The sequence below is a fragment of the Podarcis muralis genome, chromosome 14, assembly GCF_964188315.1.
Source record: "Podarcis muralis chromosome 14, rPodMur119.hap1.1, whole genome shotgun sequence".
In the NCBI taxonomy this organism is placed as follows: Eukaryota; Metazoa; Chordata; class Lepidosauria; order Squamata; family Lacertidae; genus Podarcis; species Podarcis muralis.
The window spans coordinates 36,680,278-36,706,832 of NC_135668.1; the positions used below are offsets into that span (position 1 = coordinate 36,680,278).

The 26,555-nt window shown below is 47.6% G+C and overlaps 1 protein-coding gene across 1 annotated transcript in view; it reads left to right on the forward strand.

Moving 5' to 3' along the window:
- The first annotated feature begins 13,867 nt into the window (after positions 1–13,867).
- LOC114583991 (cytoplasmic phosphatidylinositol transfer protein 1-like) overlaps positions 13,868–26,555 on the forward strand; it is a 43,394-nt gene continuing 30,706 nt past the window's right edge. Inside the window, exons 1-2 of the mRNA XM_028705400.2 lie at positions 13,868–14,150; positions 21,366–21,534. Of these exons, the coding sequence (XP_028561233.1) occupies positions 21,487–21,534 (48 nt within the window). The 5' untranslated portion in view covers positions 13,868–14,150; positions 21,366–21,486. The remainder of the gene's footprint in view (positions 14,151–21,365; positions 21,535–26,555) is intronic.

The window sequence follows — 26,555 nt, forward strand, 5'->3', positions numbered from 1 at the left end:
TCTCGATGTTCTTGTTCCAGCATAGAGAGACATCCCCACCGGTTGCCCCTCCCCCCCCCAGCAGACTCTCCTTTTGTCTAACCCGGTGATCTGTAATGGCAGAGGGGAGAGAGACAGCTGGCTGGTTTGTATGCAGCTATTTCATTCCCCTGTATTTCGATGGAATTCTGGATGCCACCCTTTGCACCTAATGATTTCTTCCTGTGGATCTGCCTCAGAGGTGCATGCTTTTGCAAAGCAGCATGCAGAAAGAGTCTGGTCACGACCAGGGCATGCCTTCGCTCTCTCTTATCTACAGAAGTTGGCTGTGTACAGGCGGGCAAGGTAGCAAGGTTTCCCCAAAACACAAACTAATCGTGGAAGTCCTCTCCCTTCCCTGATGAGATTCTGCACTCCACAGGAGGGGTGAAAGGGAGAGCCAGCAGATCTCCTTCCCTCTCTCTGAGTGGGGCAGGGTGGTGGGGGACCTCCTCCCTCCCTCCCTCCTTGGGTGCCAGCCTTCCAGCGCCTCCCACACCTGTTCCTTCCTCCTCCTCCTCCTCTTCCTCCTCCAATCATTCCACATCCTGATGGAACTGAGGAGCCCATGAATGTTGTAGCCAAAACAAAAAAAGAATCCTGTGGCACCTTCAAGAACCGAACACATTTATTACGACTGAAATATTTGTGGCCTATTGCCATGAATCAAGATATAACCTTTAAAATTCCTTTCTCTGATTTACAGTGCAGTAGGTTAATGCAGGAGAGGGTAAGATGGAATAATTGTGCTTGTGACAGCCCTTGAGATTGCCAACTTTCCAACCTGTCCCTGCTTTTAACATCGCACCAATGGTGCAGAGAACCACGGTCTGCTCTGAAAAGCTTCACAAACAGGTGGGGTTTTTTATACACTCTGCTGTTGTCAAAGACACTCGGTTAGGGCAGGGCAGGCCTGAATGTCCCTGAATGCCTTCCCCTGGTAACAGCCCTGTGCCCTGGAAAAGCTGCCCCTTGTTTCTGTGTCTGTAGGGGAGCCATGCTCAACTGAAGCAGCTTCTCTCCGAATTGATATGCAGCTATAAAAAGCAGCCTCTCCCATTCAGATGTCTCTATTTTGGGCTCTGTTTAGCAAGTCAAATGTTCTCCGGCTGCTACAGCATCCTCTCTTCTCTCGACTGCCGCTGCTGCGAAACGGATTGCGCTTCTTAACAGCAATCGTAACATCTCTGGAAAGGTGTAGTAAGTGTGAGCACTAAGAATTGACCGTGTACAGCACTATGCTTCTGATTTTCATCTCCATCCCTAAAAGCAAGGCTAACTCCCCTCAATATCCAGTTGCCAAGTGTAAAGGTGATGCATTGGGGGGGACGGACAAAAAACAAACCCTTAATTTCACTGCCAGTTCAGACCCCATGAGGAATGAGACCTGAGGGTCATAGTGGATAGCTCAATGAAGATGTTGACCACTGTGGAAAAGGCAAATTCCATGCTATGCAAGCTCTTCTTGTCTCTTTTTCTTAAATAATAATTTTTTTTGTGTTGGGAGGGGGTAGCAATATTTTACAACAGATTTGTTTTGTTTTATAAGTATCAGGATATTGGCCTTGATGCCTTATTATGATAGTCTCACTTAAAGCTGAAAAGTTAGTAAGAATTCCAAATAGCAGCATGTTTCGCACATATCCTAATTAGTATGCATTAAAAAGTATGTTCATAACGTGCATTGGAAGTATATGTGCAATGCATACATAAAGCACACATCCACGCTATGTAAATACACCACACACACACACAATTAGAAATAATTAATTTAAATAGAAACATAATACATCTTGCCCTAGTGGGACAATGACCCTGTGCACCTACTTATTCTCCTGCCCAGGTGTAAAGCTGCTGATGGGTGATTCACAGGCCTCCCTCTGTTCTTATTACCCTTTTATCTTTTAACTGACTTGGACCAGACACCTCTTCCGAGAGAGGATGCCTTCCAAGAAGGGACTGTCTGCTCACTGCCTTCAGTTCTCTAGATAGTAGGATACTTTGCCACGCTACTGCACATTCTGTTCCAAGTTGCCACCTGCTTCCTTTGGGACAAATCCTCTCCTTTGCGCAATTAGACAAACATCATTGCAGCTTGAGACTCCTGCAAAGGCTGAGGCTTTCCCCCGCCCCTGTACACAATGCATGTCTGAAACAGGGTGTGCCTTAAGTAAACTCACTGTAACAGTTTCCCATTGAGAGGGGGAAAGACCCAGCAACCAACAGATTACACTGGTATTTGATCCTGCACCCCAGATAACAGCTACTACAACTCATACACAATGAACAATGCTGTGGATAGGCAATTACAAGGAGGGAATGGGCTGGCAGAGTTGGTTGAGGAGGCACCTGCTTTGCAGGCAGAAAATCCCAGGTTGCGTTCCTGGCATTTCCCAAATTAAAAATAACAACCAAGTAGCAATTAATGGAAAGCACTATTGCCCTGCAGAGCTGCTGCTGGTCAGACCTGCCGAACCTGGTGCCCTCCAAGCATCATTGGACTACAATTCCCATCATCCCTGATCATTGGCTGTGCTGATTGGGACTGATGGGAATTGGAGTCCAACAACATCTGGAGGGCACTGGGTTGGGAAAGGCAGGAATTATTAGGCAAGGAACCTAAGAACCAGACCATTGGCCCATCTTGTCCAACACTGTCCACACTGATCGGCAGCTGATCTCCAGGGTTTCAGACAGGGATTTCTCCTAGCCCTACCAGGAGAGGCCGGGGGTTGAACCTAATGTCTTTTACATCCCACTAAGTCACAGCTTTTCCTCCCAAAGCTTCATCCTTTTTGGCTTTTGCTTCTGCATTTGTTTTTTGTAAAAATGATGGCTGCTTGGGCTTCCTTTCAGAAGGAGCAGTGCAGTGCAAACAGAATGAGGATGGTGAATGTTGAAATACAGTGGTACCTCGTGTTAAGAACTTAATTCGTTCTGGAGGTCCGTTCTTAACCTGAAACTGTTCTTAACCTGAGGTACCACTTTAGCTAATGGGGCCTCCCGCTGCCACCGCACGATTTCTGTTCTCATCCTCAAGCAAAGTTCTTAACCCGAGGTATTATTTCTGGGTTAGCGGAGTCTGTAACCTGAAGCGTCTGTAACCTGAGGTACCACTGTAAATGAGAACACAAGAACGTAAGGACGACATCCTGGATCAGGCCAATGGCCCATCTAGTTCAGCATCCTGTTCTCAGTGTGGCCACCCAGATTCCTGTGGAAAACTCCCAAGCAGAACCTGAGCACAGGAGCCCTCTCTCCTTCTGCAGTTTCCAGCAACTTTGCCTCCGACGGCGGAGGTAGAACCTTTAATAGCCATGAGGCTGAATAATGAAGAGAAGCTGATTTGGAACAGGCAGAGAGCTGAGAGCTGAAGCATACGGTATTGTAAGGACAGGGCAGGAATTCCTTCTTTTTGCTTTTTTGCTCATAGAGTTGGAAGGGACCCCAAGGATCATCTAGCCCAACCCCCTGCAATGCAGGAATCTCAGCTAAAGCATCCATGACAGATGGCCATCCAACCTCTGCTTAAAAACCTCCAAGGAAGGAGAGTCCACCACCTCTTGTGGGAGTCTGTTCCACTGCCAAACAGCTCTTACTGTCATAAAGTTTTTCTGAATGTTTAGTGGGAATCTCCTTTCTTGTAACTTGAAGCTGTTGCCTCAAGTCCTACTCTCAAGAGCAGAAGAAAACAAGCATGCTCCCTCCTCCATGTGACAGCCCTTCAGATATTTGAAGATGGCCTATCTAATTTATAACAAAGTGGCAGTCCATAAAGAATTTCTAAGCCACGTAATTAGAAATGCACTATATAAGGTCTGGGTGAGGCATAGAAGGTTGTTAGAACCAAAAACCCCATGGTGGGTCTCACCGCTAGAAGTAATATCGGTCAAAAAGAAAAATACTATAGGAAGAATGGCAACTTACCAGCAGCTCCTAAAGGAAGAACAGGGCCAATTAAAACTAAGACCATACGATGAGGTGACCCAATACTGTTCCACATGGTTACAATATCACCAAATTGCACAAATATTCAACCAGGATAAAGTAATAGGATTTGAAAAAGAAGAATCAAAATTACAAAAGGTATTATTACAAAACTCAAAAAAAGATATATCCAAAATGTATAATTTATTATTGGAATGGGAATTAAAGGATGAAGAAGTAAAAGAAGTTATGATTAAATGGGCATGTGATATAGGATATGTAATTCGGCTGGACCAATGGGAGAAATTATGGAAATATGATATTAAATTCATGGCATGTTATACAATAAGAGAAAATTTTATGAAAATGGTGTACCAATGGTATTTAACTCCGGTAAAATTGGCTAAAATTTACAAATTAAAATCGAATACCTGTTGGAGATGTAAAAAAGAAATAGGAACAATGTTTCACATGTGGTGGGAATGCCGACCTATTAAACAATTCTGGAATGAAATCTATGAAGAACTCAAAAAGATGTTTAAAATATCTTTTAGTAAAAAACCGGAGGCATTCCTCTTAGGTTTAATCACAAATGATATCCCTGAAAATCAAAGGAAAGTATTACTTTATGCAACAACAGATGCCAGGATGCTTATAGCTAAAAACTGGAAAGGCAGAAAAATTCCATCAGTGAAAGATTGGCAAATTAAATTTTGTGAATACATAAATTTGGCAAGACTCACAGCTTACATAAGCGGACAATCGGACCAGAAATTATTAAAAAAATGGGGTTGTGCTAAAGACTACATGAAAAAACATTGTTCTGGAGTTAGTATATTGGTATGCAATGAATGATGCTTTACAGGGTTAAAGAATAAGAAAAATGGTGTAAAAAAGCACAAAGATGGAAGTAATCTAATTAGACACAACAATACAGTAAGAGTAAATTTTTTGAGGTCTCAGAACAAAGGAAGGAAGTCAATTTGTGTTTATGTACGTACTGTAATGATATGGTTTTGTTCTGTAGATGTGTGTTTTTTTGTTTCTGTTTAGTTTTAGTTTCGTTTCCTTTGCTTTCTTTCTTTTCTTTTTTTTTCCTTTTCCTTTTCTGTTTTTCCCCCTATATGTTCCCGGGATTTTTGTTTGGATAGTATTATTTTGGACTCAATGTTTGTAATTTTTGTTATGATTCTGCATTGAAAATAAAACTTTAAAACAAAAAAAAGATATTTGAAGATGGCTATCATATCTCCTCTCAGACTCCTCTTTTCCAGGCTAAACATACCCAGCTCCTTCAAGCACTCCTTGTAAGGCTTAGTTTACAGACCCTTCATCATCTTGGTCGCCCTCCTCTGCACACCTTCCAGCTTGTCAACATCTCTCTTAAATTGTGGTGCCCAGAATTGGACACTGTATTCCAGGTATGGTCTGACCAAGGCAGAATAGGATGGTACTATTACTTCCCTTGATCTGGATACAGATCAAAAAATGTACCCCAAAAAAGAGAACATATTATATTAGGATGCCCCAAATAATGTGGATATGAGCGAAACCAATATACAAAAAACAAAGGGCACATAAACTGGGGAGGGTCATAGGTCAGTGGCAGAGCACCCGAGATGCAAGCTGAAGGTCCCCAATTCAATCCCCAGCATCTCCAGGCTGGAGCTGGGAGAAAACCCTGCCAGAAACCCTGGAGAGCTGCTGCCAGTCAGTGTAGGCAATACTGAGCTAGGTGGACTCATCATAAGCCATCCTCCTGTGTTCCTTTGTTGCTGCTCTAGACTCCCACCTTTCCATGGCTGCTTGCCTAAATTGGCAGCTCCTCTCCTCAGCACCCCTGCACTTTCTATTTATACTGACACACGTTTGCCACGAAGAAAGCTGATACCCATCATGTTTCATTCAATGGCACATCTTCCCTGGAAAGATGCAGGCTAAATTTATCATCTTCATCCTCCTCTGCAAAGCACAACAATTGGGGAACGTTCCCCATGCAAACCAGGATGCTGGTGAGAGAAGGAAGCATCTTGCCTCTGTCCACAACTCCCAAAATAATGCAAGATGGGCCACAACCTTAAATGTCTTAAGGCTCAGCAGGGGAAGCTCGTGACATGGATGGGCATCGACCACAAACCTTAAGACCGAGATACAGTCTTTCCCCCAGACATAGGAAGCAGCACGATACTGAATCAGACCCTTGGTCCATCTAGCTCATTATTGTCTACACTGAACGGCAGTGCATTATTTCAGACAAGAGGCATTGCCAACCCTACCTGGAGTGTTGAGGATAGACCCTGGGACCTTCTGCATGCAAAGCAGATGCTCTACCTCTCAGCTACAGGCTTCCACCCCAGAAAATATGTTTATTGTCATGGACTGGTGGGGCGTAGAGGAATGGTGGGAGGAACCAGCTGGGGAAACCCCAAGGGAAGGAGGCTCAGAGCCAGGAGATTGGTGGTGGGATGACGATGTGTGGTCAGAGGGAGAAGACTGAAAAGAGAAGGTGCCGGAAGCTGAAGAAGCAACAGGGCTCAGCGATCTGGAAGAGTCTGTGGTAGAGTGAAGTCCATAATCAGAGGCAGAAGCTGAAGCAGGAAGCCAAGTGGCAGAGATGGGTCAGGCTTGTGTGGAGTCACAGGTGTTTCCCCCTCCTCTCCCCCCTCATCTCCCAGGACTAGGAGAGGCATGAAGTAGGAGGAGCAAAAACAGGCATGCAGGTGCGCTCTCCAATTGCTTGGGGGGGGAACCCTGGAGAGGAGGTGACATAGCTAGCTGTGCAGGGGTGGGAACCTTTAATCTCGACAACTGTTTCATGGGGGAAAGACCTGAATTGCTGCGTTCATTAGGCCTGACACTCCTGTGCAGATCCTATTTTGCTATTAAAGAGTTAACTCCAACTTGCTCTGTGTGATTTACTGCTGGCTCGCTCCTATCATTCATAGTATCATGTTGGGCTTCTTATTCAAATAACTAAATATGAAATAAAAGCGGCACAAAGCATGAACAGGACTAGCAGGACCCGGGTTCAAACCCCTACATGGCCACAAAACTAACTAGCTGAACCCTTGGCCTGTAATCATACTTCATAGGGTTGTTGTAAGAGTAAAATAGGGAGAACTATATTATGTCACCTTGATCTCAGTCAGTGAAAGGCAGGATAGAAATGGAATAGATAGGGAACACATAGAGAGCCTATGCCAAGCTGGTGCCCTCCAGACATTTTCGACTACAATTCCCACCAGCCCCACACACGATGGAAGGCGCCAGCTTGGCCATAGAGTGGCCTTCCATGTAAACCTTCCAGGTTTTCATGGAAGGCTTGAAGGGTACACTGATCAAGAAGCTAACACAATAACTTCATTGTCTCCAGAACACTGACAGGAAACGCCTGACTCCACCTAGATGCAACTTGCGCCACCTAGTGACAAACTATCCAAGATGGTTAATTTTCCAGGCAAAGGGACAAAAAAAATATGGAGGATGACCAGGAAACAGGGGACACGTTCGGTTGTGTGTGTGTTTTTTACTCTACACGTAAGTCATTGTATAGAAGAGGGTTCTTTAAATAGTAAAGCCCATTATATTTGAGAGGCCTCTTGTGCTTTTCCCCAAGGCGTTTGCCCTAAAGTCCTTCCCTGATGGTGCTACTGGTGGTGACCCTGGTTGAAGCAAACAGTATAAATTCTGTTTGATCTTCCTTGACGCAAGGAGATATCCATGGACGGCCAGGAGAGAAGAGCTTTGTGTCTTGATTTACACAAGCTTAATCTTGTCTATTCATCTGTAAGTCCTGTAGATTCCAATGGGGTTTACTCTGAGGTGAAGTGAGTTTAGGGATGCAGGCACTTCAGAGCAATGAATCAGTAGCTGAACCCAGGTGGGCTCTTTACTCTGGCTTGGCTAACACCCTGAGCCTGGCTTGAAGGCATTCACCTCAGGCAGAACTGCTATTAAGTAGATTATCCAAAGGAGGCACAAAGCGAGGAGACAGAGCAGCCTGATGTGGCTTGTAAATCTCCCCAGCAAAACTATCTAGGCCTGGGGCTTTTTACCTCACAGAGTATTTGTTTGATGTACTCCTGCTTTCTTCTCTTCTGGTTTTGGTCCCGCTGCCATTTCTCCTCCTTCCTACAGGGGATGGTGCTTCCATGTTTATGTCGCTGTTATGCCATCCTTTCCTCATGGGGTCTGCTTTCACTTCCACTTTGTACCTTCTCATTTTTTTAGGCAATTGGCTGGCGGTTTCCAAATTCAGAGTACACTTGGCCTAAATAAATACTGGGCATCTTGCCAGTTCCTGATTCATCGAAGTACCTCTATTTTAATGTTATTATGCACCTCTCTCAGGAGTGGGGAACATTTTACAGCCTGAGGGACGCATTCCTTTCTGGACAACCTTTTAGGGGCCACATGCTAGTGGTGGGTGGCAGCAGAAGTAGATAGAGTTATGACCATGGGTAGGCAAACTAAGGCCCAACAGCTGGATCCGGCCCAATCGCCTTCTAAATCTGGAATCAGCGTGTTTTTACATGAATAGAATGTGTGCTTTTATTTAAAATGCATCTCTGGGTTATTTGTGGGGCATAGGAATTCATTCCCCCACCCCCCAAAAAATATAGTACAGCCCCCCACAAGATCTGAGGGATGGTGGACCGGCCCCCTGCTGAAAAAGCTTGCTGACCCATATGACCATAAACTTCATTTTTGTATAGTAAGCTAGTTTCTACATGCACACACACACACACACACACAATTCTCTGTCCTCCAATCAGACAAGCAAGAGTCACCATCAGAGCACAAAAACACATTCCAGTCAGGAAAATGTATGTCAGCCATGACTCCTGAACAGTTCTTATAGGAAAAGAAGGAAATCTACTATATGGCCACTGTGAGAACAGGATGCTGGAATAGATGGGCTACTGGTCTGCTCCACCAAATTTTTCTTGTCTTATCAAAGCAGGACTGGTGATAAGAAGGATATTGACAAGCTGGAATATGTGCAGAGGAGGGCAATCAAGATGACCAAGGGTCTGGAAACCAAGCCTTGAAGGAGCTGGGTATGTTTTGCCCGATAAAGAGAAGACTGAGAGGAGATATGATAGTCATCTGAAGATCCTTTGTTAAAGCTCAGTGTATTTTACAAGTTGATAAATGTGGCTACTGGAAGGGTTCTCAGAATAGAATCTGGAGCTTGAACTGAAAAAAGCTCCCCACCTTTGTGCTGCATGATCCTGAGTTTAAGTTTCAAGAAGCGACAGATACCTTCGCACAAATGGAGCATCTTTTTCTTAATGATTCTATCACATGCAAGAGTTCTGTTCACCGCCAGGTGGAGCAGGTCTGCTTCTCACTCTTCTCTAGTAGCAAAATAATAGATGCAATATTTTCTGGCTGCGGTAATGGAGGGCTGGGAGATGATGGAAATTCCTGCTGGATCCTGAGGTCAGTTGACATACAGGCTGACCGCTCCCTGCACTCAAACTGAAGTAACCTCCAGCCCAGTTTCTCCATCTTCAAATGTTTGGAGAAGAGACTTGTTTATCAAAACATTATTCGTTGCGAAACTAGATCCTGTGGTAAGCCACAGCAAACACAGGTGGCAGCTAAAAACCTCTGCTTCAAAGGCTCTCACTATAATAACAATGACAGAGAAAGAGGCCACATTACCAACTTGAAAAATACCTTGAGCCTTAACAAAAGATCTTTGGCCAGCTGAAACGCAAGCCTTAGCTTTTAATTTAGAAGTACAAACCATATTGCAATGAAGGCTCGCCATTTAAACTGTTAGCATGAAGTAGAAACCCCATCAAAGGAAAGGACAGAAGTACCTAGCCTCTGCTTGATCATTTACCTCATTCGTGTCATTATGATCTTAATGAAAATATTTTTTTTTACAATCTTGTGGCATATATATTTTATGAAATGAAAGCATTTTGACTTATAGCTTCAATTTTCTCTTCCTTTCCTTTGAGGAACAATGTAACAACCCTGTGAGGTAGGTTAGGCAGAGAAATGGTAGCAAGCCATTGGGGCTCGTGAGGGATAGGAACGCTACTCTTTCCCACAATACTCCTGCTGCCACCCCACACTTACATGGCAAAGCTGCATCTGGCCAGCACCACCACAAACAACAAGCAGCGCTTCCATCAAATGTCCCATAAGACTAAAGATTCCACTACACAGAAAACTAGGAATTAGGGTAGCCACATGTCCCAATATACAGAGGATGGACCTCTATTTATAGGGGTACCTTTAATGCTGAGGTTAGTAACATGGAACCTGTGAGCACCAAAGTGTCCTATGACAGTGGTTAAGAGCAGTGGACTCGTAATCTGGTGAACCGGGTTCGCTTCCCCGCTCCTCCACATGCAGCTGCTGGGTGACCTTGGGCCAGTCACACTTCTTTGAAGTGTTTCAGCCTCACTCACCTCACAGAGTGTTTGTTGTGGGGGAGGAAGGGAAAGGAGAATGTTAGCCGCTTTGAGACTCCTTCGGGTAGTGATAAAGCGGGATATCAAATCCAAACTCCTTCTTCTTCTTCTATGGCATCTCCATGTTGCACACCGAGTGTGAATTTCTCCTAATAGACACGTTTTTGTATGTAATTTTGCCTCATGCAGACAATTTTGCAATGCAGTTTTCCTAAAAAGAATGCATTTATGTGAGTTATTTTCACCAACATATGCCCTTTTATGTACGCTTTACCCTAGTAAGTGCATTTTTATACTCATTACCTGAATCATAGAATTTTGAATTGTAGAGCTGGAAGGGGTCACGAGGGACATCTAGCCCAACTTGCTGCAATTCAGGAATCTTTTGTTGAACGTGGGGTTCGAACCCACAACCCTGAGATTAAGAGTCTCATGCTCTACTGACTAAGCTAGCCGAGCACTTCTTCTCTAAAACTGAAAAAGTGTGAATTTCAAAGGACGGCTGAATTTTTGTTCCCATCTAGTTTCACAAAGTGCGAATTCAGTAAGTTCATCGTTAAATGCAAAATGAATTTCTTCTCCACCCTTGACTGAATCTGCACGTACACACAGCAATCTCAGTGAAACCTAAATGCGCTTCCTTCGTAATTCTAAATGTCAAAACATCTCCTCTCTTTTCTCCCACCATGCATGCTGTCTCAAGTGGGGTCAGGAAAAGAACGGTCAGTAACCTGGGCCCTGCGATGATGCAGCCAGATGCTTCTGAACTGATTTATTGGGATCTGATAAGCAATGCTTTTTAAAATTCTTTTATTCCATAAGATGAAGAAGAAGAAGAAGAAGAAGAAGAAGAAGAAGAAGAAGAAGAAGAAGAAGAAGAAGAATTACCGTACTTTTCCGTCTATAAGACGCCCCCATGTATAAGATGCCCCCTATTTTGGGGGACTGAATTTTCAGAAAATGGGAGGCAATGGCAAAAAGTTGTTGTGCTTTTTTTTTTTTTGCAGAGAATTGCCCAGAGTTAATGAGTTTTTTTGGGGGGGGATCACCAAGGGTTGTTAAGCTTTTTTAAGGGGGGAATGCAACAAACGCGTCACAAAATCCATCTCCCGTCTGTCCCCTCACCACAGAACTTGCCAATCACCCGCCCATTTGCCACAGCATCAGCCAATCAACCACACCCATTGATGCAGCAACCAATAACATGCACGACAGCTGCTGACAGCCATGGCGGAAACCATTCAAACATCCACCCTATGCACTACCCATGTATAAGATGATCTCCACTTTTTTGCATGATTTTTAAGGGGGGGGGACTTGTCTTATACACGGAAAAGTACGGTATATACTGCCTTTCATCTGAAGACCTCAGGGCGCTTCACAAGATAAGAGCTTGCTGGATCAGGCCAGTGGCCCACCTAGTCCAGCATCCTATACTCACAGTGGTCAACCAGACGCCTGTGGGAAACCAGCAGGCTGGATTTGAGTGCAAGAGCAACGCTCGCCCTTCCTGTGGTTTCCCGCAACTGATATTCAGAAACATTGCTGCCTCCAGCTGTGGAGGTAAGAGCATAGCCCTCATAGCTAATAGCCCCTTTTCCAGTACATTTCCCAGGGCCTCTTCTCTTTTTTCTTCCTCCTGATAAGTTCCAGATGCAGCCACTCACGCCTCCAAATTAAATCCTTCACACTTGCCAGGCACGCCAGCCTTCTCTCCTGTCTTTGCCTCTCTGCCAATCCTGGTGGCTGCCCCCTCCCTCTGCCCAAGGTGTCAGAATTTCACTAAGCAGCACTGCTGTCCTTGTAAACAGATTTGTACTGGCGGTGTTCTTCCACAAAAGCTCTCTCAGGGGGCTGTGTTTTGCAAGCCGTCAAGGGGGAAAAGGCAGATGAGGAACCGTTTGTGCCCGGTCCTTACAATCACAGAAAGAAGGTGGGTCCCAAAAATATCCACCTCAAGTGTCAAAACCAGGGTAGAGAGCCTTCTTTCCACAGTTTGGTGCCCTATTTTGGACTGCAAGTCCCATCAGCCCTGGAAAGCATGAGGTTGGGGAAGGCTGCCATGCAATGCCCCGTTGTTGCCATCTGACCAGAAAATGAAGCCTGGCCTGCTCTTCTGCTTTTAGCAGCAGCAGCAACAGCAGCAGCCTGGTCTGTAGAAATCTGCCAGAGGAAATTTCTCACCACAGGATTGCATGTGAATGTCTGCACAGGAGCAAAAGAGGTTTAAAAAGCCAGCAACGTGGGGGATAAGCAAGGTTGCCAACTTGCAGGGGTTCCTGTGCCTTTGAGTTAAATTTGGCCTATGAGGTTTTCACACAAGACTCCATGGGATAGCTCAGTTGGTAGAGCATGAGACTCTTAATCTCAGGGTTACGGATTCAAGTTCCATGCTGGGCAGAAGAATCCTGCATTGTGGGGGGGTTGGACTAGATGACCCTTGGGGTCCTTTCCAATGCTACAATTCTATGATTCCATTAAAAAAGGCTTTTGGCTCTTGAATTTCTGTGTAGCATTTCACTGTCAAGAAGTAGGGTTCTTGCAAAAAACAAAAACTGGCAACCCACAAGTCTAAAACGCTGAATATTTCCATTGCTCTTAAACTGAGGGCTTTGCTTCTACTTCTTAAAACAAAAAGGGGAAAAAAATGAATACTTGCAATTTTAAACAACTATACCTATTAAATATATATTGGGGATAAATAAAAGGGATGCACCCCAAGATGTCTAGCCCCAAATTTTGATGGAGTTCCACCTTTACTGACAGAGGCTGGCTGCTTCTGAATGGCAGTTGCTTGTACTCAGAAATGGGGAGAGGGCTGTTGCCCTCAGGTCCTGCTTAGGGGCTCCCCATTGTGGCATCTGGTTGGCCACTGTGGCAACAGGATGCTGGACGAGGTGGACCACCGCTGGCCTGATTCAGCAACCGGGCTCTCTGTTCTTTTGCTAACCTCAGCCAAAGAGCCTAGGTCTACTGTGGATTTCACTACCTTCCCATCAGAGGCAGCGATGACCACCAACTTGGATGCCTTGTTGAAAGATTCATAGAAAACCAGTGGCTACCAGCCGTGAAGGCTAAATGTCCTGAATATCAGCTGCTGACTGAACTCAGTTCCTCTTTGTGGGCTTCCCACGGGCATCGGGTTGGCCCTGATCCTGCGGGGCTCTTCTTAGGCTCTTATAACGCACCTTCCCTTCCCAAGGTGGTATTGCGCAAAGTTGCACCGACGGAGCACCAAAACGCCACCGGTTGGATTTCTTCCTGCGATGCAACTATCGTGACCGCGAGGCTGGCAAACCCCATCCCAGGAAGAAGTGGAAAGTCAGTGAGTCTCTCCTGGCTGCCGTGAGACCCCCCTCGCTTTACTTTTTTTCTCACCCTCGGCCACAAAGCCGAAGTATTTCCTCCTCCTCCTCCGACGCTCCAGGCTCTTCCCAGCCGCCCACCCGCTCCAGGAAGGGGGCGGCTCAGGAGACCGAGGTGCGACGCCGGATTCTCTCCCCTAGGGGTCGTCGGAGGAGGCGGCGGCGGCTACCCAGGAGGACTGGGCTGGACGGCGGCCGGCTTCGGAAAAGGGCTGTGCAAAAGCGGCGCTCTCGAAGCTACAGGAGCGCATCGCTCTCCCCTCTCCCTGTTCCTCCTACGGCAGCGGGCAGTTCACTGGGCCCGCAGCCACAGGCACGTGCGGCGGCTGCGAGGGAGGATCGCCGGGGAGGAAGGGAAACTGCTTGGTCGTGAAGAAGCCGGCTCAGCTGGGCGACCCGCGTCCGGGTGAGCGGGGAATGGGTGGGTGTGGAAGATTGGGCACTGGAACGGTTCAGGAAACCCAAGGAAGGGATTTGCTCCCGGGACATGGTTTCTTTTCATAGGTGGTGGCGGGGCTGCGTTCCAGGGAGGCAACGCAAAGCGGGTCCCCTAGACGGAGCGGGGACGGATTGCGCAAGCGAAGAGGCGAGAATTTGGAGAGGGCACGGGTGCGCACGGGGTGGGGGGTGGGGACCTGGAGGAAGGTGGGGAAAGGTTGGCTGGATGTGGGGCTGGGGAATCCCGGGCTGGTGAAAAAGCGCGATGAGCAACCAAGAAAAAGAGCCGGGATTGCCGAGGGGACGGGAGGAGGGAGGGCGAGACGAGGAAGAGCGATTCTTGGAAAGGCTGCCTTCCCAGAAGCGCTCTTGGGAGGAAGCCTAGAGGGCGCGCACCGGCGAGGCGAGCGCGGGAGGAAAGCGAGGAGGGGCTGCGGCGGGGGGAGATCGGCCAGGATCCGGGCCGAGGAGGAAAATCGCCCGCGGAGGAGAAACGAGGAGGGCTGCCCGGCCCTTCCCCATCAAACTCCTCCCCGTCTGGGCAACCCCGGGGTAGGTGGCGAAGCACGTGGCCGCGCGGGGTCTTTGCCGGGCGCCCCTCCGCCTCCTCTCGGTGAGAGTCTTTGCATCCTCCGGGTGTTCCCCGCGTGGCCAACCGACCCCCTGCGAGAGGCGAGGCGCGCCCAGGCTGCCTGCCTGCGGGGCCCGTGGAAACACCGAGGCGAGCCGGGCGTGGCGGCGGCGCCACCTCCGGCTCCCTCTCCCTCTCTCTTTTCTGCCTTCCACGCCCCAGTTAGCCATTGTTTGCTGGCAGCCGTCGGGCAGGTGAGAACTGGTCCGGAGCAGGGAGGAAGGGAGGGAGAGAAGGCGGGGAGAAACAGCAGCAGCGAGGCTGAGTCCTTCCTGCGCGAAAGGAGGTGGGTTGCAATTTCCCTTCGCCCGCAATCTGGAAGGTTCCCACGACCACCCCCAACCCCCCTCTATTTGAAGGGGCCAGCTTGTGAACTCGGGGAACGAAACGCTCTTTGCGCATGCACCAAGGCACCTCCGCCCCACAACTTGTATTTGCTTTAAGGTTGCGGCAGCATCGTGAGAACCCCACTTTGAACTCCACGGGGCTCAAATGTCGGTTGAAGATGCATAGGATCAGTGGCTGCTAACATGTTAAGGGCTGAGCCTGCAACTGAGCACGTTTTACCTGGGGGACTCGCCCCGCTTCTCAGTTGTTGACGCCCTTTCCCTACAGAATGAGACTCTTGTGTGTGGAATTGGGAGAGTTTTAAGGTTTGAAAAGGGTTCATTTGCCATCCGGCTTCACTTGACAACCTGTTGCATGGTCAGATTTTGCTGTGGGGCATATGAAGCCCTAGTGCCTTTGAGCATTACAGCATTCCAACTAAGGACCTAGCCAGACCATTTCTGCAGTGGGGTGTGTGTGTGTGTGTGTGTGGTTAAGAAAAGTTGTTCCTGGTGGTGATAGGAGGCTTCACTGTCTCTCCCTTTGTGATCTCTCCATCCTAACCCCTCTCTCCATCTCCTCTAGCAGCCCCTTCCAAATCAAGTGCTTAATTTTGAGCCTCAGCAGAGGGGAAGTCGCTGTGCATTTGGATTGCAAAAATGGGCAGCAGGGAAAGGGTTAACTGCCCCTCTTCTCTCCTCCCTCTTGAAGAGCTTTTCTTGTTTAAAAAACAAAAAACCACCACACGATCTTTCTCTCTCTGCTCCTGCTATATTTGCCTGCAACTTGTAGCTACAGCCCCACAGTAAACATAAACAGTCCAATCAGATCTGGAATTCGGGGACGAGGATTTTTGAGGTCACAGATTTGTAGCTTGGCAACTCCTGTTTTAGAAATTCAAGAACTAGAAATGAGATTATCCTCTGTGTGTGTGTGTGTGTGTGTGTGTGTGTTGTAAGGGACCGTTCTTTTATTAAAAACAAGAGCAGCATAAACGAGAGCCATCTGGCTACTTAAGGGAACGGCTCTGAATTTGCAGATTCCTCCACTCTGTGTTTGAATTTGGGACTTCTGGGAGGTTTCATTCAAAGGTTCACTGCAGTGGGATGATTTTTGCTGTGATCCTGGAAAACCACCACCGCCCTGCCTAGGATTTTTTTTTAAAAAAAAATTTAAATGCTGATGTTGCTGCTAGCCACACAATTCATGTAACACATAGTTTGACCCCAAGGCTCTTAGGCAGGTGTGCCAATTTGAATAAAATATTGTGGAGAGGAGCAGGTAAGCAGGTAATCGATCACATGGTGCAGTGCATGTGCACCATTTGAATAGCAATGCCCATCAAGTTGGGGGGGGGCAGCTCCCTCAAATTGAAGTTGGCTCCTATGCCCTTAGGCTTAGCTATCAGAATCTCTTTGGAGGCTCCCTGGGGACATATTGTAATAATAATAATAATAGTAATAGTAATAATAATAATAATAATAATAATAATAATAATAATAATAATAATAATAATAATAATTTATTACTTATACCCTGCCCATCTGGCCGGGCCTCCCCAGCCACTCTGGGCAGCTTCCAACAGGATATTAAAAACACAACAAAAGATAAAACATTAAAAACTTCCCTAGACAGGGCTGCCTTCAGATGTCTTCTAAAAGTCAGATAATTGTTTATTTCCTTGACATCTGGTGGGAGGGCGTTCCACAGGGCAGGCGCCACCCCCGAGAAGACCCTCTGCCTGTGGGAAGCAGGATGCTAGTTTAGACAGATCTTCAGGCTGGCATTGAGCCCAACCCTGAACCGGGGCTCTCTGCTATTTGTATGTTCAGACATGGGACTCACTGCCACAAGATGCAGTGATGGCTGGCAGCTGAGATGGCTTTCAAAGTTAGGCATATTAATGGAGGAGGAGGAGGCTCCAGGTCTATGACTACGAGGCAGGATGCTGCACTAGAGAGCAACTCCTAGCATGAGTGAATCTGTCCCATTCTGACATCATCTGGGCCATGGTGCATATTTTTTCTCTTGGCTACAGCTTCCACTCCCTCTTCCCCTGCCAACCACAAGATACTCTACAAAGGGCCAAAAAAAGCATTGGGGCCCCCACCCACACATGCTCACAACATGTTGCTTTCAAAGTGCTCCCATGCTTTCTTGCTGTGTAACCTCCTACAACAGCACCGTAGAATAGGTCGGTGTTGTTATGTCCACAATGCAGATGGAAAAGCTGAGGCTGAGTAAGTCAGGGTTGCCTCAAGATGAGATTCAGACCGGAGGGTTTTCATTGGGCAGTCTCTCAGCCAATGAACAAGAGCTCTCATTTATACACACCATCACATTTTTGAACTGGCCAATGAACACTATCCATCCAGGCAGGGAAGAAGCAATCTGTGTGAGGACAAATTCTAGCCAGGCAAAAACACTCAAGATGGGTGCAAAGCAGAGCCAGTGAGGGGTGTGGCTTGGGGATGGTTCTGGCGGCCAAGTGAAGAGGCCCCCCAGACCTGAGTTTTCCCACCTCTGAGGTAATAGATCCATCCTCTGAGAACTTTTTAAATCCTTTCCAGACTATCTATAGCTAGTGGCTGGGGCAACCCAGTCAGATAGGCAGGATACAATGATGATGATGATGATGAATTGCATATCCTTGCTCCATATTTCCAAACCTCCCCCCACCATAAAAATTAGGTGATGTATTCCAGAACTGGCTGAGCTCCTCTTTGCCTCCGCCACTAAGCAGAATTCCTGTTTGTCTTCGTCTTAACTTGGGCAGCTGGTTGTTAACCATTAAGAATAGATGTATTATCATCAGAAGCATATTGACAGCGGATTAGCAGCCACGTTATAAATAAGTTGCCCTTTGGGCGAAGACCAAGTGTGGTGTCTGTTCATTAGCGCTTGGATTCTCTGAAGAGGCGGGAGAGAGAGAGACATCTCCGCGAGCTTTTTATTATTTGCATACAAGGCAAATACACACAGTGGCTCTCAAATGAGGCCCCATAGTCAGCAATGCAACAAGCTTGCAGCACATCCCATCTGGGAGGGATGCTGCTGAATAACAGAAGGGTGCAAGGATCTCAAAAACAGCCACATCTTCCCACTGGGAAATAGACCCATTGTAGGTAGGCTTGCTCAAGGGAGCCTTTCTATTCAGGGCATGCGTTGTTCGGCAGAAGTGCAATGCACCCAGCAGAGCATTAGCATTTCAGAAGCATTCAGGATTGAGTTGTGACACATAGCCTTGGGCAAGTCCTTGCTTCCACGACTGGTCCTACTTTGCAGGGTTGTTGTGAGAGGGATTTGAGAGGACAGCTGGAGAAGCTGGTTTCTGAAATAAATCCAAGCACTTGGCACGCCCTTAACGCGAAGCGCCGTGCTGTGCTTGGAAGGCTCACAGCCAGGATTGGTGACAAATGTAAGCCAAGCACAAGGAAAGACCTGCTGGGTCAAGCCAAAGGCCCATCTAGTCCAGTTCTCACAAGCACCAACCAGAAGTCTGCAAATAGGACCGAAGGGCAACAGTGCACACCCAAGATTTCCAGCAAGTGATATTCAGAGGCATGCTGCCCCCTACAGTGGAAGGAGAACATTCAGCCGTCAGGGTTACTAGCCATTGATAGCTTCCTCCACAAATTGGTCTAGGTCTCTTTTAAAGTCTTCCAAGTTGGCGACCATCACTGCCTCATGTGGGAGTGAATTTGACAGCTTAGCTCTGCTGTCTGAAGAAGCCCTTCCTTTTCCCCGCCCTTGTGATTTGCTTGCAAATTTTATGCATATCCTGTGTTGACTTCCTGAAGGAATCCTACCTAACAGGGCTGGTTTGACATGCTGGCACCTAGAAGCATAGAATTGTAGAGTCGGAAGGGAGGTCATCTAGTCCAACCCCCTGCAATGCAGGAATCTCAACTCAAGCATCCATGACAGATGGCCATCCAACCTCTGCCTAAAAACCTCCAAGGAAGGAGAGTCCACAACCTCCCCAGAGAGACCTTTCCACTGTCAAACAACTGTCAGAAAGCTTTTTCTATAGTAGATTGCTTGATGGCTGGCACCTGAAATGTGATAGGACGAGAGTATTGTATTTGTAGTCGTCCATGTGGCTGAAGGACAGTATAGGTTAGCACAGGCCTTGTCAATCGGGGGCCTTCCAGCTGTTTCGAACTAGAGCTCCTGTTATCCCCAGCTCAGCAGCAGCTGATGAGAATTGTCCAAAACATCTGAAGAGCACCAGGTTCCTGAAGGCTGGGAGAGTGTGCCGGATGAGACCTGGCAGGACCATGGTACAAATTTTCCCAGCCTAGAGGTGGCTCAGGGGGTAGGTGGTGCCGACATCTTCAGACCCAGAATTAGATCCCCTTGTTTTATTTTGAATCAGGGATGGAAAGCCTGTGGCTCTCCTGATGTCGGAGGCCTCCATCTCCCATCAAGCATCATGAGCAACTGTCAGCGAGGATGGGAGGTGTAGTCCAGCAGCACCTAGAGATCCAAGGGCTGCCCCCATCCCTGCTCTAAAGCAACTTGTGTTCATGATCAGTCAGGGTAGCTCAGTTGGTCAAAGTGTGGTGCTGATAATGATAAGGTTGCAGGTTCGATCCCCCTATGGGAGAACTGCATATTTCTGAATTGCAGGGGTTGGACTAGATGATCCTTGGGGAATCTCCCAACTCTACAATTCTATGATTCTATATGCTTTAAACTTGATCAGAGCAGCAATTTTTGCCTAATCATCATCATCTCTTTCCATGCCTCTTCTGGCTGCCCCAGGTGCTGTTAGTGCCCTGTTTGGGAAAAACCATTGAACACTAGAACTTCTTTTGGTGGTGTGGCAAGAAGATATCAGGACCCTGGATAGTTCCCAGTGGGCCCTGCTAGCTGAGCTTGAGAAGATGTTGTCTTAGCAATGACTTGAGAGTCACTTGAAGCCTTGGAAAGGCTGACAGTACTTGATCTCCCAGCAACTCCTTCCTCTGCAAGGGCTGCTCTGTAATATGTAAAGGGGCCTGTAGCCTTTTCTGTCGTCACGTGGCTTCTGTGTGGTTGTGGGGCACATGGGCCTGCAGAAGAATCACTTTCAGAGGGTGATGGAAGAGCCAGCTCCTCAGGCTGTGGCAGCATAGAGGAGGGTACAAGGACTCCTCCTTGAGTGTATCATCTGAATCAGAGCTCCTCAGGCCCACATTGGGACCCCAAGGCAGGGGACATGGGAGATAGCCTCACTGGCTTGCAGAGGGGAGAATGTAGGCACCTGCAACATGCTTGGATTTCTAAAGGGAAAATTAAAATCCTTGGAAATCCTATGGTAGATCACCTGTGTCACATATGTTGTGGTACTTATGTGGGGGTAGAGGCTTTCATAAGTCCAGCATCCTCTTATCACAGTGCCCCACTGAGCATCTTTGGAATAATACTAGTCAGGGACTCCAGCACATTGCATTGGGGCAGAGCTTGTAGTGAAAAGTGGTTGGGGCTATGGTGCCAGATGGCAGCCAGCTTTGGCCCCCATGAGGAGACTTCTTCCCCAAAGAGGTGGCTAATTTGTTGTCTAAACAGGTGGCCAAGACTTGTGTGCTGCTTGCAAGATCTGCATTGTAATCATTTTTTGAGGAGATAAAGGCACTCTGCACATGACCAGAGGGCTATCCTTCTTACTTCCCGCCTCACAGGAGCAGCCTGAACCCTGGCATTAAAAAGAGAATGTGGGGCACGAATTATAACCCTGGGCATGGCAGAGTGGGCCGCGGTTAAGGCTAGTACCAATATACATTGGAGTCTTGCTGTTTTTCTCCCCTACATACCCGTTACGCCTGACCTTTTGAGTAAGCTTGCTGACTGGGTGAGGGTTTTTAAACACTACATATCCTAAAATAACGTGAGAAGATTTGGGGTGGTTGGGTAGTGGGATAGTTCCAGCTGCGAAGGAGCACTGATGTGACCTAACCCCTCCACCTCCTGCCTCCTCCTTACCTCCCATGGTCTGGCTTCTACAGCTCTTTTGGCTGAAGAGACTGGTGACCTCACAACAGCTACCATGACAACCGATTATGAAGTCACAGGCAGAGCTGTGCCTGTAGCAAAGGGCGGGGGGGGGGGGGGAGATATAAAGAAGTAGAGCTTTGGATCTGAGTGAAGGAGGGAGCCGATTGCTTCTCAAGACTGCCCAGCCAAGCAAATTGCCAGAGTCGGTGCTTTGCTCCACTCTAACACGTCTCTTCTCGGCTGCAGGATGCATCCTTCCCCAAGGGATCCTCAGGGGCCACTTGGCTGGTGAAGAGCCCCCGTTTCCACTGGAGTGTGCCGTGCCACGAGGGTCCACCCAGCCCGGTGCCCAGAGACAGCAGGCAGCATGCTGGTGAAAGAGTATCGGATCTGCATGCCCCTCACCACCGAAGAGGTAAGTGTCAGACAGATGCAGTGATCAGCCTGCAATAACACAGGGAAGGACAGGCTGGTTGCAGTTGGGTGTTTGCTGCCATTTAGCAAAGTGGCCTCTGAGCCTTGTCTGGAGCCAGGGACCCCTCTTTTTTGGGGAGGGGGGAGAATGGGGTACTCACCCGCTGCTGTGTAGAGCAGGCTCAGATGTAGCCCATTTCCCTTTTACTTCCAGAGAGCACCTGGTAGAGTGGTGGAGAGAGGATCCGTTTTACTGAGGAAAGATCAGAGATGAGCAGTGTGTGTGTGTGTGGACAGGCAACAATATAATTGGAGAAGAAAAAGGCTGGAGAGATCTCTTCCTACCAGATTCCCTGAGAGAAATATATTATAGCAGAGAACAAGGCAGGGGCTGGAGCAGAGGTTTGACTTTGGGCAGGGAGATCGGGACCCCGGGGTACATTTGCAGAAACAGACAAATTGGTTGTGGGCAACACACACAAACACACCACAACCACACACTCTCGCCAGAATTGCATATACTCGCTCTCTCCCCTCGACAGTTAACTTTTTAACAATTTCTTCAACTTCTCCTCCCCCTAAGCATCATTGGAGGAGGAGGGTGGTCTTTCTGAAGAGCGTAGCTGAAGAGGCAAGAGTTAATATTCCTCTCTCTCTCTCTCTCTCTCTCTCTCTCTCTCTCTCTCTCACACACACACACACACACACACACTTACACTTAGGCTTGTAGAATGAGATGTACCCTATGGGCAACAGAAAGGCCTCTGTGGGCACACGTGCACCCACTGGCCCTGTATTGACAGCTGTGGGGCTTCTATGCATATCCTATACATATCCTCAGGTGGTTTGAATCTAAGCCCTGGGACCAGCCTGCTGAATATCCACTTGCTTTGCAATGACTGGAGTTCAGTACTCTGTTGTTTCCCATGAGGCCAGTTCAGATTCATTTGCGTGTGTGTTGATGCATGTGCGTGAAGCTGCGCCTGCCACCCTGCTCCTGACACAGCACGCTCCTGGGTGCCCCACCCTAGTGTCTGCATGAACACCAGGGAGCAGGGCAAGCTGGAGAGCACAGGAAGTTTCCCTGCTTAGGGACGAGATCTCCTTGCAGTGAGGGGTGCCTCAGAGCATTTAAAAGTGGAGAATCAGGCATGGAGAACCTGTGGCCTTCCATATGTTCTTGGACTTCAGCTCCCTTAAACGCCAGCCAGTAGTCAGGGAGGACTGGAGTTGAACAACATCTGGAGGGCCACAGGTGCCCTATCTCTGGTCAATACACTCTCTGGGTGAGGAGCTGGACATCCTGGAAGTACATAGAATCGTAGAATTGTAAATTTGGAAGGGACTCTGAGGATCATCTATACAGCCCCCTGCAATGCAGGGATATGCAGCTGTCCCATACGGGGATCAAACCTGCAACCTCGGCATTATCAGCACTACGATCTAACCAACTGAGCCATAGCAAATCGCCATGCATTTTGCTGTTATTACGTTTAGATTCCGTCTTTCCTCTAAAAAACTCGAGGCTGCACACACTCCCCAATCCTACCCTCACAATGACCCTGTGAGGTAGGTTAGGCTGAGAGGTGGTGACTAGCCCAGTGAGCTTCATGGCAGAGTGGGGATTTGATGTACCATATCCTTTAATCCTTTTCCTGTTTATATCCCACCTTTCCTCCCTAGGGAGCCAGAGCAGCAAACATATCAATAATAATGTGGTTGTTTTGAAAGAGCATTGGAAAAGCAGTTTAAAACATTCTAAACATAATGAATACACCATCCTTCAGCTGTCAAATGCTTGCAGAAACAGGGGTGCTTTTAACTTCCTCCTGGAAGCCGATGGCAATGGAGGCAAGTGCACTGCACCAGGGAGGGCATTCGGCATGTGGGGAACCACCACTGAAAAGGCCCTGTCATGGGTCAGCGCCAACTGGGCAGCCACCGCCCCTCCCCCCAGTGACTGCACCACCACCACCAAGGCCTCACCTGTCAATCGTAGAGTCTGAGAGGGTTGGTATCAAAGATGGCACACTTTTTGGGACATGGGTCCGAAGCGATTTAGGACTTCCTACGCTGGTACTAACGCCTTGAATTTAGCTTGGCAGCCAGTGCAGCAATTTCAGGACAGGTGGCCTGCAATCCCATTGGGTTGCCCTCCTTACTGATCTAGCAGCCACCTTTTGCCACCATGTAGGCGGCTATTTGTTCCAAAGCGTCCCCATGCCAGTGTCCCCTTGCTTGTAAAAAGCAAAATGGTTGTGTGAGAGTGTTTTCACATCCCAGCCTAGCTTGGACTTTCTGCACGCAGCACCCTTTTTATTGGAGGGGAAACAGCTGTCTGAGTTTTTGAATTGGCTCTTGGGCCCAGCTAGACTTGGAAGGAGCATCTCAGTCCCCACCGCCTTTCCTGGACAATACAAGCTCTTTGTACTACCAGTTCTCGGCTTTCTGTGTAAACAGAGGAAGAAGTCACATGGGTGTGATGCTGACACTCTGGGGAAGGTGTGAGAAATTCCCTGGGGTGGCGTTAATTGTCCTCTTCTGGGGATGCTGGACCTGCTGCCTTCAGAGGTCTTCCTGCTGCTGAGAACTCCCACTGTTCACTGGCTGCTCTCACCTCAAGCAGAGCTGGCATGCCCAGAATCGCACAGCCTGCAGGCTTGAAGGGGTAACAGCCTTCCCCCAAACTGGGGCCCTCCAGCTGTTTTGGACTACAATTCCCAGCAGCTCCTTATAACCTCAGGCTTTCCTCCTGAGGTGGACTAGCACAGGCATGCAGATTCACTGCTCGAGGGCTGCAAGAGCAAAGGATGGCTTGCGCATGCCAAGCTCATTTATTCATTCCATTTATATAGTACACCCTTCCTTCAGTAAGCTCAAGGCAATGCACAAAGTCCTCCCCACCTTTTCTTCCTCACAACAACCCTCAGAGGTAGGCAAAACTGGAAATGGCTGGCCCCCTGAGCTTCGTGGGAATTTTATACTGTGTCGTTGTTATGTTTTATTTTTGCAAGACGTTCAGAGAATTTATTTTATGTCTTACAAATACTACTATGTGAACGTAAGAACTGGACCAGGCCAGTGGTCCATCTAGTTCAGCATCCTAGTCTTACAGTGACCAGCCTGATGCCCCAATGGGGAACCCACACACAGGACCTGAGCACAACATCTGCTCTCCCCTCCTTCCATTTCCAGCAATTGATAGTCTGAAGCATTACTGCTTTCCAGAGTGGAGGTAGAACATAGCCATTGTGGTTAGTAGGAGTTTAGCCTCACCCTCCTCCATGAATTTGTCTAATCGTCTTTTAAAGCAATCTAAACTGGTGGCCATCACTGCCTCTTTTTAGAGCAAATTCTATAATTTAATGATGTGTTGCTGCTGCTGCTGCTACCACCACTACCAATATTAATTTGAACCAGCGTCTCCCCAGTTCTAGTTTAGCACGCCAGCCTGGCACTCTTGACTCTGCTTTTACCAGATTGGTAAACATCTCCAGATGTTTTTGGACTACAAATCCCATCATCTCCTGCTGGTTGGGTCTGATGGGAGTTGTAGTCCAAAACATCTGGAGAGCACCAGGTTGGGGAAGGCTGTCATCACACACACACCCACCCCAGCACAGTATACTGGATTATTTAATTTCAGAGCACAGTTTCATGTGACAGGTGCTATTTCTACAATGTTTTAACTCTCTAAAAATGGGCCTTCCATTCAGGATGAGTCAGGAGGAGAACTTGCTCCCTCTCAAGATGGCCAGGGGCTGTGTGGTGGTGAAGGCCCCAGCGCCATGGTTACGCTGACAATCTTTTTGCGCTAACTAGATTTAAGTTGCCGCTCTGAGGAGGTGGAGGGGTCGGATCTCAATCTGGATGAGCTTCTTGGAGAAGCCGATTTGGTCAATGCGGAGTGACACATTCGCTCCCTTTGACAGATGCAGCTTAAATAAGCAATCTTCTTCAGTCACTCCGTGGGCACTTCTGACACAACTTTCAAGCAGCTCCAAGGAACAAAGAAACTGCCTTGTACTGAGTCAGACCATCTAGCATAGTATTGCCAGCACTGACTGGCAGCCACTCTCAAGGGCTTCAGGCAGGGGTCTTTCGCAGCCTTTCTTTTTCTTTTCTTTTCTTTTTCCAAAAAACAAGAAAACTCATGAAACTGAACTCAGTGCCCACTAGCACTTTTGACATCACCACATAAATGTACACAGCTTTGGTTATAAACCAGTCACTTTCCAAGAGAGAGGGCAGGTTTGGTCTCTGCAACTGGTTTTTGAGAATCACAAATCAGAACCCTCTTCTGGCATACAGAACTAGGCATGCGATTCCTTGGATCTTGACCTGTGAAAATCTTAAGTTGTTAGTACTGATAAACCAGGCTTAGATAGGGATGGGTAAATTCAAATGTTTCTGAACCCCTCAACCTTCATTATTCGTTTACTGTGCTGACTGGGGCTGAAGGGAGTTAATCTGGAGGACCACAGGTTCCTTGTCCCTGAATTGAATAGACTACTCCCAGTGCGCCTCCAAGCCCGATTCAAGGTGCCTTCCTTGACAGACAAAGCCCTATGCCTTAGGCCCCAGATATCTGAAAAAGTGCCATCTCCCATATGGACCAGCCCAGGACTTGAGATCTGCACCTTTCACAAAGTATCTGAAGACGCAACAAAGCGAATTGGCTCCTTGGCAGGTTTTGAATAAACATCCACATTTATTTATTTTTACTGATAATAATCAGCTAAACAGTTTGAGGATCTATACAACTTTGTAACATGCAGAAAATAGCAATATTAGAGAAACCAAAGACTGGAACTGAGGGAAGTCGAGAGGTAGGGTGGGGGTTCTGGGGGGGGGGAAATAAGGATATGTTTTTGGATAATATGTCTTGTTATAACTTTGAATAAAAAAAACTAAAAAAAAAGAGATCTGCAGGGGAGGCCCTGTGAAATTTGTGGGGTAGCAGGGCATGACAGGGCCTTTTCTGTGGTGGCCTCCAAATTGTGGAATGCTCTCCCAATTGTG